General features: G+C 48.8%; 1 protein-coding gene across 3 annotated transcripts in view; it reads right to left on the bottom strand.

Annotated features, from left to right (window-relative positions):
• The window catches only part of AHRR (aryl hydrocarbon receptor repressor), a 119691-nt gene that overhangs the window by 48244 nt on the left and 55219 nt on the right, over window positions 1–16228 (bottom strand). For all 3 annotated transcript variants that reach the window (XM_063604115.1, XM_063604116.1, XM_063604117.1), the window contains one exon: window positions 13841–13947. In XM_063604115.1, the coding sequence (XP_063460185.1) occupies window positions 13841–13947 (107 nt within the window). The remainder of the gene's footprint in view (window positions 1–13840; window positions 13948–16228) is intronic.

Here is a 16228-nt window from a genome sequence, read left to right as displayed (position 1 = left end):
GCCAGCTCAACCTCCCCTTGAAGACTCCCTCCCCTCCGATCTTCCTGGAGCTCTGACCCCCGGCGTCTCTCAGGCTCTGCTCATTTTCCTGACTTTATTATTTCCACCTCTTTTTCCTTTACTCATGGAAAGACCTCTTCAGCGTTAACGTCAAACCCTTCTCCGGGATCGTTAGGGCTTTTGCTCTCATGCTTTTAATTGTTGAGCCGTTTTCATGTCTGAATTTTCTTTCTGCAGCGACTGATTTTCATTTGGTCGGTACGGTGCTTTCACTGGTCTCCGAGGATCCTGATGACAGCTGCCTTTGTCTTTCTTTGAAGAAATGTTTTTATTTTAATGCTTGTGGGCACACAGTAGGTGTATATATTTCTGGCGTGCCTGAGATGTTTTGCTACAGGCGTGTGATGCATAACAGTCACATGGAGGATGGGGTGTCCATCCCTCAGCAGTTACCCTTTGTGTTACAAGCAATCCAATCACACTCTTCGTTATTTTTAAATGTACGATTAAGTTACCGTTGACTGCAGTCCCCGCGTTGTGCCACAGATGCCGGGCCTCTGTCTTTTCTTCATTCCGTGTGCTTCTGTCCTTTCCGGCCTCTGTCTTTTCTTCGTCCCGCGCATCTTTGTCCTTTCTGGCCTCTGTCTTTCCTTTCCTTTCCTGTCCTGTCCTGTCTCTGTCCTGTCTGCATTCCGCGCATCTCTGTCCTTTCCGGCCTCTGTCCTGTCTCCCCTCCCCCTCCCTCCCTTCCCTCCCTCCCCCTCCCTCCCTTCCCCTCCCCCCACCCTTTCCTTTCCTGCCTCTGTCTTTTCTTCATTCTGTGCATCTCTGTTCCCTCCAGCTCGTCTTCTCAGGTTGGGTCTCACTCCTGTCTTTCACGGTGGCCTCTTTCCTTAAGAACCCAGCAATGCTGGTGCAGGTGCCAGAGTGGGCCTGTGCCGTGTGTCCTGGGGACCGCCATATCTGCGCCCTGGTCCTTTCTCTGGGCCGTCAGACCCCCCAGAGGCCTTGCGGTGGAGGCGTGCAGTGCTCTGACGCTGGTCTGGGGGAAGGGCCTGGGCTCGGTGTCCAGGGCTCCCAGCTGCCACCTCTGCAGGGCCGAGGAGGAGCCCCTCGAGCTTTTCCACAGAATGGGGGGGCCTGGGTGGCTAAGGGCTCCTCGACTGTTCAGCAGCATCTGAAGCACGTCCAGCTGCGTCACGCGTTGGGACTCCCGGCTACGCAGCACGTGGCTCCCTCGCGTTGAAAGTGGCTTGATGTTGGTGTCGTTGATTCACTTCGAGAATGTGATCCGAGTCGCTCGGGCACCGGTGGCCACTGTGCCACTTCCCAGCGATCTCTCTGGTTTTCAGGGCTTTACGTGGACTCACGCACTGTGGATGCTGCCTGGTTCACAGCCTCTTCCCTTAAAGTTTGTTCCTTCAGCCGCATCTGCTGGAGCCTCGGCTCACTGTCCAGCCCCAGCTCACCCCCCTCCCTCACCCCCGCCTTCGACACCCCCACAACCCCACTGGGCCCCCAGGCTCCCCTCCACCAGGGCATCGTCAGCATGGCCACCCGGCTCACGGGGCGGCTGGTCCCTGCCGCAGACGGTCTCCCTGAGGAGAGAGAATCATGCCCAGACTGTGACCATGTGGCCCATGGGGCGTCTGGCCCAGCAGGGCCCCCAGGACAGCCCTGAGCCCCAGCCAGCCCTCCCGTTCAGGTGACAACTGCTTGGGGCCCTTCGCTCTTGGGTCCTCACTCGGCTCCATCTTCTCTCCTGTGCGAGGCACCGGCGGAAACCCTCCGCACCTGCTGCTTTTGTCGTGAGCATTGCGTCCTCAGGCATCTGGCCCAGCCACACTGTCCTCCTGCCAGCTTCCTGTTTCCGTCCAGCCAGCGGGACGGAACCTCTGCCCAGTGGCTTCGAGGTTTGAAACTGAAGTCCCCCGAGATGCTCTTCAGGGCCCAGAGGGGTCACAGCTTAGTCCTCGTCCTGGCCAATGGGAGGACGGTGCCCCTGGCTCTGACACCCCCGCTCCTCATGTCACCAAGCCCCATGCCAGGCTGTGCCCCTCCAGTCGGCTCGGCCCCTCAGGGCTGCCTGGCATGAAGCAGCCTCGGCTCAGGGCCACCGCAGACGCCCTGGTTTGGAAGAGACCTGCCGGGTGTCCAAACCCCACTCCTCCAGGCTCCCCCTGGGAGAAAAGCAGCAGTGGGGACCCCGGCTCCCTCCTTACAAGGGTGTGACAGATACAACCTCACAGCACCTCAGTTTCCCCGAGAATAAACAGAGGTAATGGCAGGCACCCTCCCCACAGCCATCGATGGGTGGCTGCATAAGTCCATGAGCTCCACAGTCTTGGGGCAGCCCCAGGCGGAGTCGCACTGAGCCCCGTGTACGACAGCAGTTCAGGGATTGGGTTCGGGACGGGGGGAGGCCTGAGTTTCTGCCCCAACCCTGAGCTCTTCCAACCTGAGCTTTCCCCTGTCTGGGACGATAGAGCTGTGAGGCAAGCACAGTGGTACTGGGCTGAGTGGTGTCCTCCAAAATTCATTTCCTTCCAAACCCATGAATGTGACCTTCCTGTATTGGGACATAGGACAGTGGCGGATGTCATGAAGCTGAGATGAGGTCACACTGGATTAGGGTGGGCCCTAAATCCAGTATGACTGCTGTCCTTACAAGAGGGGGATTTGTACCCAGACACACTGACAGAGATGCAGATTCACAAGAAGAACATTCCAGAAGCGAGGGGGTGTGGAGTACACTCTCCCCAAGAGCCTTTGGCAAGGGCCCGTCCTGCCAACACCTCGCGTGCAGCCCATCGGCGCTGGTTTTGGCTCCTGGCCTCCAGGCTGTGAAGAATAACCCCTGTTGTTCAAGCCACGCAGTTTGCAGTCATTCATTAAGGCTGCCCCAGGAAGCTGACATGGTGTCGCCGAGTTCCGGCAGGTACAGCGTATGGACACACGATCACACTCAGAAAACACGGGCGTCCACCACCATCACCACTATGTGTTACCGGTATTACCACTGCTGCTGTCAGAAGCCACAGAAGAGGCTGAGGAGGTCAGGCCCCTGTCCCAGGACCTCCAACAGTGCCTCATCCCTCAGCAGACAGGGTGAAAGGCAGGTGGAGGGACGTGCTGCGTGGCTGTTGTGTGCCTGTTGCGTGGCTGCTGTGGCAAAGGTTTGTGTACACATAAGCACCTGGAGAGAAAATCCGTCCCTGTGGATGGAGGACCCCCACAATGGGGTCCCTGCTGTACAAGAAGAGGGCAATTCTCATTATTTTTTCCTCCCTTTCTCTCACCACTTTGCCCTGGCAGCAAGCCTGTTTGCACAGAACCATGCAGCAGGAATGGCAGCTATGACCCCAAGAGAAACATCGTCTTTCTCATCAGAAGACCAGGAGTCATCCCCAGGAGGCAGCAGGGTGGGGGACGTAAGCAGAGGAGAGAGCAGGAGACAGGACCCCGCTTCTGTGTACGAACTGACACGTGTCCTGGCTCATCCCAAGCTGCAGGTGTGGAACACACCAGAGACACAGCGTAAAGCACTTTGAGCTGCACTGACGTGAACCTGTGCCCAAGGCCCCAAGGACTGCCTGTCGGGGCAGACCCACCCCGTGCAGCAGAGGCTTTGACAATCAAACCGATATGGAAACAAGGCTCCCAGAAGGAGAGAGAACCTGCAAGCTGAGCCTCACTACTGGGCTGGCTGTGACTAAGACAAAACAAAAAATAATCCACATTCCCTAGATGGTGCCTCAGGACCCAGAGCCTCAGGGCACAGGTGAAAAGTGTCCGGGATGAAGTCTGGGTTAGCTCCCTGTTACTGCTGTAGCACATTACCACACACTCATGGCTTCCAACAACACAAACACATTCCCTACAGACCCGTGGCTGAAGCCTGGAATGATCTCCGTGGGCTAAAGCGAGGAGCCCCATGGCTGTGCTCCAGAATCTGCAGGCCTAGGGGGAACCATCTTGCTGCTTTTCCCAGCTTCAAGAGGCTGCCTGCGCTCCACACCTTGGCTCAGGGCCAAGGCCAGCTATGCAGCATCACTCTGACCCTTCTTCTGTTGCCACATCTCTTTCTCTGGCCCAGTGAGAAAGATTCTCTACTTTTAAGGATTCTTGTGATTACAGTGAACCTGCTTGGATAATCTCCCCACCTCAAGACCTGCTTAATCACATCTGCATGATCCCTTTTACCACGTAAAGTGACATATTCACAGACTCTGGGAATCAGCATGTGAACAGCTTTGGGCCCATTATCCTGTCTATCACACAATCCTAAATTACTGTACATCCTAAGAACCAGAATATGGGACTAATATTCAAGGGAAAAGATGATAAACAGAGAATAAACTCTGAAATGACACAGATGATATAATGATAGATAAGGATCTTAAACAGCCAATATAACCATACTCCATGAGGGAAAGGTAAAGACTCTTAAAATTTAAAAAAAAGCTAAAAAGTCCCAGCAGATACACAGACACTGAAAAAAAGAATGAAATTGAAATTTTAGAACTGAGAAATAAAATACATGAAGTAAACATTTCATTGGATGAGTTTAATAGCAAATGGAGGCGACAGAGAAAACAATCAGTGAAGTTAAAGGCAGTTCAACAGAAATTATCTAGTCTGAGAAAGAAAACATTGAAAAAAATGAACACAGCCTCAGAGATCTGTGAGGAAATATTTAAAAGTCTAACATTTTCATCAACTGAGTCTCTGAAATGGAGGGGAAGAAAAAGATGGGTGCCATAAAGAATAATTTCCCAAATTTGGTGAAATAAATGAACAGGTTCAAGAAGATCAGCGAACCCTAAACAGGACAATCTCTAATATCTAAGCTCAGATACATCATAATTAAGCATCAAAATTAAAATTAAAGATAAAGAAATAGTCATAAAGGTAACCAGAGAAAAATGACACATAACACACAGGGAACAATAATTTGAATGACTGTGAATTTCTCATCAGAAACCACAGAGGCCAGAAGATAGTGGACAACAAATTTAAAGTGCTAGACAAAAAATAACTACCCAGAATTCTATACCCAGCAAAAGTATTCACCACAAATGGAGGCGAAGCTGGGCATGGTGGTTTATAGCTGTAATCCTAGCACTTTGGGAGGCTGAGGCAGGAGAACTGCTTCAGGTCAGGAGTTTATGACTGGCCTGGGCAACACAGCAACCCTGTATCTCTACAGAAAATTTAAAAAGTAGCTGAGCATGGTGGTGTGCACCTGTAGTCCTAATTATTTGGGAGGCTGAGGCAAAAGGATTTCTTGAGTCCAAGAGTTCAAGGTTACAGTAAGGTATGATCATGCCACTGCACTCCAGCCTGGGCAACAGAGTGAGACCCTGTCTCAAAAGAAAAAAAAACGATAAATAAAAGACACATCACCAGCAGACCTGCACTATAAGAAGTGCTAAAGAGAGTTTTGTTTGTTTTTTTGTTTTTGTTTTTTCTCACTGCAATGTCCGCCTCCCGGGTACAAGCAATTCTCCTGCCTCAGCCTCCTGAGTAGCTGGGATTACAGGCATGTGCCACCACGCCCGGATAATTTTTGTATTTTTAGTAGAGACAGGGTTTCACCATGTTGGCCAGGCTGATCTTGAACTCCTGACCTTGTGATCCGCCTGCCTCAGCCTCCCAAAGTCCTGGGATAACAGGCATGAGCCACCGCTCCCAGCCTAAAGAGAGTTCTTAAAGAGAACTGATACCAGAGGGAAATGCAAAACCTCAGGAACCAAAGGAAAACAACAGACGTGGCAAGTATCTGGGAAAATATGTATACTATTTTAAACTCAAGTTCTTTAAAATATTTATGACTATATTGTCTGGGCCGGGTGCGGTGGCTGTAATCCCAGCACTTTGCAAGGCCTAGGCAGGCAGATCACCTGAGGTCAGGGGTTCAAGACCAGCCTGGCAAACATGGTGAAACCCCGTCTACTAAAAATATGAAAGTTAGCTGGGCATGGTGGCGCACGCCTGTACTCCCAGCCACTCGGGAGACTGAGGCAGGAGGATCGCTTGAACCCAGGAGGTGGAGGTTGCAGTGAGCCGAGATCATGCCATTGCACTCCAGTCTGGGTGATAAGAGCAGAACTCCATCTCAAAAAAATTATATTGTCTGGAGGGTTTAATGTATGTAGATGTAATACATATGACAAATATAAAGCGAAAGGGTAAGAGGATTTATGTGGCTTAAGGTTTTGAGGTTTTACTTGAAGTAGTAAAATTTCAACTTTGTAAAGTAGGATTTATATATTATAATCCTTACAACAACTACTAAAAAATAAGAAAACATACACCAAAAGTGAATAGATAAGCTAAAATGTAATACCAATACATATTCCCATAATCAAAGAGAGGGCAGAAAAGATGAAAGAGGAGAACAAAAAATAGAAAAATAATAAAGCAGTAGACTTAAATCCAATAATATCAATGATTACCAAGGGAAACTATCAGGAATAAGGAGGCATTTTACATACAGGGTCAACATACATGACACATGACCCAAACACACCAATTAGAAGACAGAGATTGTCAGACTTGATTAAAAAAAAATCAAGGCCCAACTTACATACTGCCAACAAAACACACACTTTTAATATAATGACATAAATTAATTAAAAGTAAAAAGATGGAGTAAGATATTCCAAGCAAACATTAATCAAAAGAAAGCTGGGGGCTGGGTGTGGTGGCTCACACCTGTAATCTCAACACTTTGGGAGGCCAGGGGTGGGAGGACAGCTTGAGGCCGAGAGTTCTAGACTATCCTGAGCAACGAGGGACATCCCCATCTCTATAAAAAAGAATTTTAATTAGCTGGGTATGGTGGCACATGCTTGTAGTCCCAGCTACTCAAGAAGCTGAAGAGGGAGGATCTCTTGAGCTCAGGAGTTCAAGGTTACAGTGAGCTATGATCACATTGCTGCACTTCAGCCTGGGTGACAGAGCAAGACCCTGTCTGTATTAAAAAAAAAAAAAGAAGAAAAGAAAGCTGGAATGCTATATTAGTACCAGACAAAGTGGATTTCAGAACAAGAGAAACTACCAGGAATAAGGAGGCATTTTACATACAGGGTCAATTCATGAAGAAAACACAGTAATATCCTAAATGAGTATGTACCCTAAAACAGAATTCCAAAATACATAATGCAAAATCTGAAAAGACCAAAAAGAGAAATATAAAAATCCACAATTGTACTTTAAGATGTTGACATTCTTCTCTCAGGTTGAGACTAGATAGGAAATCAAGAATAACTTGAACACAACAAGTCAACTGGATATAATTAATGTTTACAGAACAACTCACACAATGACAGTGGAATACCCCTATTTTCCCAGTGCAGTGAACAGTCATCAAGACAGACCATACTAAAATTGTCTTTAACAAATATAAAAGAATAGAAATCATTAAAAAGTATATTCTCTGACCATAACAAAATTGAGCCAGAATTCAATAGCATCAGGATACCTGGAAAATGTCCAAATATTTGTAAGCTAAACAACATACTTCTAAATAACACAAGTTGAAGAGAAAGTTCCAAGTAAAATTAGAAACCATTTTGAACTAAATGAAAATGAAAACGGAGCATACCAAAATTTGTGTAATACAGGTAAAGGTGCTTAAAGAAGCTCATACCATTAAATGCTTACATTATAGAGTAAGAATGGTTAGTTAAAAAAATCAGTGATTTAAACTTCCATCTTAAGTATCTAAAGAAAAATAAAATATTTAAAACCAGAGCAAGTAGAAGGAAATAAATTACAAACAAGAAGAGTGGAAATTAATGAAATGGAAAATAGACAAATAGACAAATTCAATAATCTAAGCTTCTACCTTAAAACTCTAGAAAAAGAAGAGGAAATTAAATCCAAACCAAGCAAAGAAAAGAAAATAATAAAGATAAGAACAGGTATCAATAAAATTGGAAACAGAAAATAAAACCAATAGCTGTTTCTTTGAAAAAAAATCAGTAAAATTGATAAGCCGGTAACTCAACTGACCAAGAAAAAGTGAGAAGACACAAATTACCAATGAAATGAAAGAGGAGACATCACCATGGAACCTACAGACATTAAAAGATCAACATGGTAATGTCATGAACAACTCTGATATCACAAATTCAATAAAGTAGATGAAATGAACCAATTCCTTGAAAGACACAAACTAGTACAATTCACCTAAGAAAAACTTCAACAGTCCAAGGAAATTGAATTCATGGTTTAAAAATCTTCTAACAAAGAAATCTCCCAGACAAGATGTTTTAACTAATGAATTCTACCAAACATTTCAGGAGAAAATAATACCAATTCCACACAATGTCTTCCAGAAAATAGAAGAGAAGGGAATACCCTCAATTAATTTTAAGAAGCCAGCGTTACCATGATATTCAAACTCATCAAAATCAAACAAAAACATTACAAGAAAACCACAAAAAGTATTTCTCATGAACATAGGCATAAAAGTCCCCACAGAGTATTAGCAAATTGAATTGGGCAAAATAGAAATGAGATCTATCTTAAGAATGCAAGGTTAGTTCAACATTTTAAAATCAATGTAATGCACAACATTGACAGTCTAAAGAAGAAAAACCATACTCATCTCAATAAATGCAGAAAAAGTATTTTACAAGATTTAACATCCATTCACAATAAGAGCTCTCAGAAAACGAGGAATAAAAGGGAAATTTCTTAATCTGATACGAGGCATTTACAAAACAAACAAAAAAATGCAGGCTGGGTACGGTGGCTCACGCCTGTAATCCCAGCACTTTGGGAGGCCAAGGCAGGTGGATCACGAGGTCAGGAGTTCGAGACCAGCCTGGCCAACATGGTGAAACCCCGTCTCTACTAAAAATACAAAAAGTTAGCCGGGCGTGGTGGTGGATGCCTGTAATCCCAGCTACTTGGGAGGCTGAGGCAGAGAATTGCTTGAACCCGGGAGGCAGAGATTGCAGTGAGCCGAGATTGCACCACTGCACTCCAGCCTGGGTGACAGAGTGAGGCTCTGTCTCAAAAAAAAAAAAAAAAAAGCAAACCTAAGCTAATATATTTAATGTTGAAAGACTAAAGGTCTCCCCCTAAAATCAGGAACAAGGCAGATAGCCTCTTTGACCACTCCTATTCTATACTGTACTGGACATCCTAGAAGTGCAATAAGGAAGGAAAATGAGGCACATAGATTGAAAAAGTAAATATAAAACCGACTCTACTCTCAGACAACAATTATAATCTATGTGATGGTTCATTTCAAGTGTCGATTGGATTGGATTGAGAGATGCCTAGACAGCTGGTGGAGAATTGTTTCTGAGAGTGTTTCCAGAGGAGATTGGCATGTGATTCGGTGGACTGAGAGAGGAAGAATCAGCCTTAATGTGGGTCAGTTCCACTGGCTGGAGGCCCAGCTGGGAAAAACAGGCACAAGAAGAGGAGAATTTGCTTTCTGTTCTCTCTTTCTCTCCCTTCCAGGGAATGATGCCTTTTTCTCCTCTTGCCCTTGGACATCAGAATCCAGGTTCCTCAGCTCTTAGACTCCAGGACTTGCACCAGTGGCCTCCTGGGGGCTCTCAGGCCTTTGGCCTTGAGCTAGGAGCTGCATCATCAGCTTCTCTAGTTCTGGGGCTTCCAGACTTGGACTGAGCCACACTACCAGCTTCTCTGGTTCTCCAGCTTGCAGACAGCCTATTGTGAAACTTGTCTGTCTCTGTGATCATGTAAGCCAATTCCTCTAATAAGGCTCCTCACATATAACCTATTGGTTTTGTATCTCTGGAGACTCCTGACTAATAAAATCTATGTTTTAAAAAATCCCATGGAATCTATTTTAAAAAGCTCCAATGACTACTAATGAGTTTAGCAAGGTCATAGGATACAAAGTCAACCTAGAAAAATAAATTGTACTTCTATATACTAGGAATGAACTAAAAATTGAAATTAAAAAAGTCTCATTTACAATAAGAACAAAAATATAAAACTTAAACATGAATCTAACATAAATATGCAGGATATGTATGCTGAAAACTACAAAACACCGATGAACATAATTAAAGAAAACCTAAATAGAGACACATACCATGTTCATGGATTGGGAGAGTCAGTATTGTTCAAATGCCAATGCTCCCCAAATTGATTTACTGATATGTCACAATCTCAATCAAAATCCCAGCAGGGATTTTTGTAGATATCGGTCAATAAGCTAATTCTAAAATTTATATGGAAAAAAAAAGGAACTAGAATAGCCAGAACAATTCTGAGGAAGAATAAAATTGAAAGATTCACATTATTTGATATCAAGTCTTATTTTAAAGCTATAGTAGGTAAGATAATGTGGTATTGTTAAAAGGTTAAAAATACAGATATATAGAACAGAATACAGAGTCCAGAAACAGATCCACAAAAATACAGCCAATTGATTTTTCACAAAGGTATAAAGGCCATTCAGTATAAAAAGATAGTCTTTCTAATACATGGTGCTGAGACATCTGGATAGTCACATGCAAAAACAATAAATCTTGACCCCTACCTCACACATCTCATACCAAAGTTAACAAAAAGTGGATCATAGACCAGAATGTAACATATGAAACTATACAACTTTAGAAGAAAGCATAAAAGAAAAGTCTTTGTAACCTTAGGTTAGGTAATGAGATGTGGCAACAAAATCAATCTACAAAAAGAGAAATTGATAACTTAAACTTAATCAAAATGGAATACTTTCACTATCTGTAATATCCTGTCAAGAGAATAAAAAGACAAGACACAGACTACGAGAAAATATTTATAAATCATACATATGAGAAAGGACATGTTTCCAGAATATATAAAGAGATCTCTAAACTGAATAGTAAACAAGCAAATGAGCTGGTTTTCTTAATGCACAAAAGATCTGAAAGACCATTCACCAAAGATGACACACGGATGCAAATAAGCACATGAAAAGATACGCAGCATTGTTAGTCACAGGGAAATCCAAACTAAAACCCTAACAAGATTCCAGTATTAAAATGGCTTTGAAAAAAGTAATACCAAGTGCAAACCCAAAGATGCTGAGCAACTGAAACACTCATTCACTGCTGGGGGATAAGAGTGAAAAACACGCTTACTATTCATGAAACGAAGACCTACGCTCATAGAAACACCTGTATGTGAACGTCTATTGACTGCAGCTCCATTCATAAACACCAAAACCTAAAAACAACCCAAATATCCCTCAACAGTTGAATGACACATGGGGTCGGTCCATACCTCATTAATAACAAGAAACAAACCAGCGGCCCGCAGCACCGTGGATGAGCCCAAATCCTAACCGGCAGCGATAACAAGAAACCAGCTGGTGACCCGCAGCACCGTGGGCGAATCTCAACAGCACTGTGCTGACTGAAGCTGGCCTCCAAAGGCCATGCGTGTGACTCCGTGTGGAAGACATCCAGAGAAAGGCAAGGGAGAGGCTGCAGGGATGGAGCACACATCGGCCGTGGCTGGGGGCAGGGGGCTGTGACTGCAAACAGCAGCAGGGGAGAAATGTTTGGGGAGGGGATGGCTCCGAATCTTCATGACGGTGGCAGTCACATCCCACTGAATGCCGAAAAGAATGAACTTTAGTGTATGTAAATTTTTAAATAAGTGTTAGAAAATGTATCCTGCAGTAACCATACACTTGAATTCTAGCTGAACTTAAGCAGTCAGTGACAGACAGCATCCTAGCCCGAGACAGGCCACATCCGTGGCTCCAGTGAGTCATGCTAAACCCAACAGCCCTGTAGCCCACCTAAAAAACAGAATGAAAACCTAGAAGCTCTGACTCGTATTGTGCAGGGAGCTCAGGGCCTCCTCTGTGTGCTCACATGTCTTTGGAGCCCTCCTCCTTGTTTCCCTCTCCAGTCTCCCACCTCTCCCACTCCTCCATCCTCCCACTCTTAGCACCTGCACCAAGATGTGCACCAGGGGAAGCCACGGGCTGTGGCCCATCTGTCTTGGCTTCCCTGGGGAAGCCCGGGGGCTTGGAGGACAAGCCAGTGAACTCAGGACAAAGAAACACCAGGTCCAGACTACACTCTCAGGGGTCGTTTCTAGATCATTACTAAAGTCTCTCTGAACGTGTGGAGCATCTTAAATAAATAAATAAACAGAAGCGCTGGGTCCAGCTCAGCCCCAAAGGGCACCTGGTGGCTCCAAGCCTTAACTTCCTCACCTTAAATCAACAGACCATGGCCACAGGCACTCTGCAGCCTGCGCCGGCTCAAAGCTGTTTATGGATTTAGGGTGCCCTGCCATAAACCTCCCCTTTTTTCAGTTTATTGTGAAGAGATTGAAGATTAGAAATAAAAGCTGGGATTTGCTGCTGTTGTTGCTTGCTTTGCTTATTTTGCCCTGTTGGAATATTTTTAAGCTTCAAAAAGAGCATATAACCCCTTTCACTGCCCTGGCAATCAGTGAGGAACCCTCACCATACAACCTACCAGATGCAATCTAAGCAAACTTCCAGAAATTTCCGTGGGCCAGAGGACATGAACCAGATGCAGTGGACTGAGACTTCGGGAACTGCTCAACCTCCCCCAAAACAGAGTGGGTGTGACCAGCACTCTGGCCAGGTAGGGGAGTCAGGCCAGGCAGCAGGAGGGCCACAGTGCCAGGAGCAGACGGGCGGACCCTGACCCCCAGCCTCCATGCCTCTTCCAAAGCCTTCTTGGAGAGTCCCCCTGAAGGTAGCTCCAAAATATCCCACGCTGCTGGGAGCAGGGCGGGAAGTCCAGCAGCAGGGAACCAGGCCCAGGCCTCCCTCCCGCAGGCTCCAGGCTTCCCAGGCCCCAGGAGCTGGGACCCATTCACTAGCGGGGACAGAGTAGAGCAAGCTGGGGGTTGTGAACTGACCTGGAGACACACAGGAGGATCTGGGGCGGGGGGTTGAGCAGCCCCTCCCAGGCACTGGGGGTGCACAGCTCCATGGGAGACTAGTGGCTGCTGGCTGTGGGGCAGCCTGCCACCAGGGCCCCAGTACCCTCTCATCTGGAGCGGGTTGGCTGGTGCCCTCCTGCCCCACCCAGGGGTCCTGAGTTCCGGCTGGAGCCCACCCTGTTACCCGGGAAATGTCATGTTGTCCCCGCCTCCTCCCTGCAAGCCCACCCAACCCCATCCTGGGACCACCCAGGGCCCATGTCTCTCCAGCCGCTGGTGGAGGCAGCAACCCCCTTCATCTTCAAAATGGCGAATGGATTCACCCCGGAGGCTCCATGCCACCATCTTATCTTGTTTAGGAAAATGGTCCACAGTCTCCCCTCCCAGAGGGGTAACAGGCCCCGCGTTACAGCACAGGACAACTCAGCACTTCAGAGTCGCAGGGATGGGGGAGATGGGGTGAAAAGCCCCCTCACCACAGAGCTTCCTGCCCAGGCCCACAGCTTCCAGGGTGTCACACAGGCCACCCCAAGATTGAAACCACACCGGGAAGCCCAATGCAGACTTTGCCAAATCCTTCATTTTGGGGGAAAAAAGGCTTAATTTTGTACAAGGTTCTCTCACCGACAAGCAAAAGCAGACGGTGCAGAATGAGGATGATTTCCTGATGCAGCACACAAGGCCGAGAGCTCTCGGGCTGCCTTCTCTGTCCCAGCCCACGAGGCTCACACCCAAGGCTGACCCCGACCCAGGGACACCCTTCTTCAACACATTTTGGAGCCTACGCTTCCTGACAGTTATAAACCTCACAACCTAAGGTCCTCCTGGGTGAGGGCCTGAACATGCGTGACACGGAGTATGACTGAGCCTGAACACGCGTGACACGGAGAACCAAGTGTCAAGTGTTCGAGGTACCAAGGGTGGCACTCACCTCCAACAGCAGCCTTCCCTCCAGCACGGCAGACCCTGCAAGAGGACAGCTGTCTCCGGGCGAGGGGGCGCCGGCCGCAGGCTGCCGTGAGCTCTGCTCCTGCACGACTGTCAGAGAAGAACAGACACATTAGGCACCCCCAACCCTTGGCCTGGCCACTCTTCTTCATTCACATCTTTCCTGTGTTTCCCCGCGTTCACCCCACGGTTCTTATTCATTCACATCTTTCCTGTGTTTCCCCGCGTTCACCCCACGGTTCTCATTCATTGACATCTTTCCTGTGTTTCCCCACTTTCACCCCACGGTTCTCACCTGACATCTGGCCTGGGCTGCACTGACCCCTCTGCAGGCCACGCAGCATTCCACAGCCCTGAGAGTCCAAGGTGGGGCAGGAGGAGCTGAGACACAGGCCTCAGATCAGCCAGGAGGGGCAGGGGGACACCAGGACATGGAGGCAGAGCCTGGCCTGAGGACGCCCCCACACCCACTCTGCTCCGCAGAAACTGCTCTCTGTCCCCTCCTGCCCAACCCCCCAGGGCCCCCACCCAGTCTTGGGACAAAGTCCAGCTTCCTGCCAGATCCCCCTGAAGCCACCCAGGGGGTCCCTACGGCCCCTCCCCTGAGACCCACGGCACTGTTGGGCTGCACCCCTTTGAGGGCTGGGCCAAGGTCCCCTGCGTCCACCTGGGTCTTCTGTGCCCTGCACACCCGCATCACCTCTCCCTCCTGGAACCCCCGCAGCCCCCTCCCTGAAAAGTAGGCAGGCCCCACGCCCCCAGGGGCCGCACCTGCATCACCTCTCCCTCCTGGAACCCCTGCAGCCCCCTCCCTAGTGAGAAGCAGGCCAGGCCCCATGCCCCCAGGGGCTGCACAGAACACCGCAGGGCAGGAAAAGGCAGGTCCAGGACAGTCGCCAGTGCTACCCCCTTCCCAGTGACTGTGCACAGCCCCTAAGGACACCCCCACTCCTGAGGATGGTGCATTCTCCATTTTTGGGTGCAGAAGGGGACAGATGACACGTTCACCTTCCAGACTGGCCAAGGGCTGAGTTCCGGACCCAGCACAGGTGCTCACTGCCCACTCAGTGTCCTCATGGGCACTGGAGACATGGGAGGGACACCCCTCCCCAGCTTCTGAGAGGACTGAGGGGCAAGGGTGTCCCAGCAAGCAGCTGGCCCCAGTGCGTGGACCAAAGCGCACCCCAGCAAGGCCGGGGGGGCATCTGCTGCTCCCGCGTCTCCCGGATCCTCAGCTGAAGTCACAGGTGGTGTCCGCTCAGGCAGATGCTACCTTGTCACCAGTTCTGACCTTGAGATGGCATAAAAACTGTCATCATGCATGGCACCTTAAGGCCAGCACACCGTCCTTCACAGTGGGCAGCCTGTGCCGGGGTCCCGGCGTGGCACAGCCCAGGTGGCCATGCTTCACCGGATCTGCCCACTTCCGCGGGTTAGGGAGACACAGCCCTTTCCAAAGCAGCCCCCGACCACCCTCACTCCCCACTGGGCCGAGCTTAGACTCCTGGCTGCCTCCACCCCACTGCTCAGCAAGAGCCCGACCCAGACAGAAAATCAAGTTTGAGGGGCACCGCCTCATCGAAAAGCGCACGTGTCTATTTGTAGCCCATCACAGTCCCAAAATGATGTGAGGCTGCTGGATATTTTAAGAACTAGAATAACCACTTGAATAAAAGCATAATGTCTCACTCAGGGTGGGCTGGACTCCCAGTCTCCAGCCCCAGGGGCACTGTGTCTGTCACCTGAGAGTGCTCCGAAATGTGTGTGGCCTGAACCTCATCGTGGGTCACTGGCTCCTGCTCCCGGGAATCCTCCTGGACTTCCAGGAAGGCATCCACCTGCTAGTCAAAGTGGTTCACACTTTGCTCTGAGCTCTCCTCACCCCGCAGTCCCTGGGCCGGCAGCCCCCAGACCCACAGGACCAGCGTCCGTGGTGTCCCCAGGCCGTGGTGAGCACAGGTGGGGTCCGGACGCTGGGTTAACCTGCTCCCCATCAGGCCAGGACCCCGGAACCGGCTGCTGGACTGGGCTAGCACCCCACCCTCCACCAGAAAGGCCATACTGGGAGCCATTGATTCAGAATCTGAGGTACCAGCTGCAGGGATGCTGACGAGCTAAGGTGTCCGTGGGGGGCGAGGGCCCGAGTGAGGAGGTGAGGCAGCCAGAAGCCTGGAGACGGTGGCACCGGGTGGCCTTGGGACTCGGCCTCTCTGTCCCCCTCCCTCCCTGGTCTCTGAGCCCTCACTTCTCCCTCAACTCCCATAGCTGGTAAAAACTGGATGTTTGTTCACTGCACTAAATGTAACAAAAACTGCCCCATTTCTTCTGCCACAAAGCAGGACTATTCCGAGGAAGCATGAACAGTCCACCG

Source organism: Pan paniscus, chromosome 4 (genome assembly GCF_029289425.2).
Source record: "Pan paniscus chromosome 4, NHGRI_mPanPan1-v2.0_pri, whole genome shotgun sequence".
In the NCBI taxonomy this organism is placed as follows: Eukaryota; Metazoa; Chordata; class Mammalia; order Primates; family Hominidae; genus Pan; species Pan paniscus.
The sequence above is the reverse complement of the archived record's forward strand: the minus strand, read 5'-3'. Positions and strand labels throughout refer to the sequence as shown.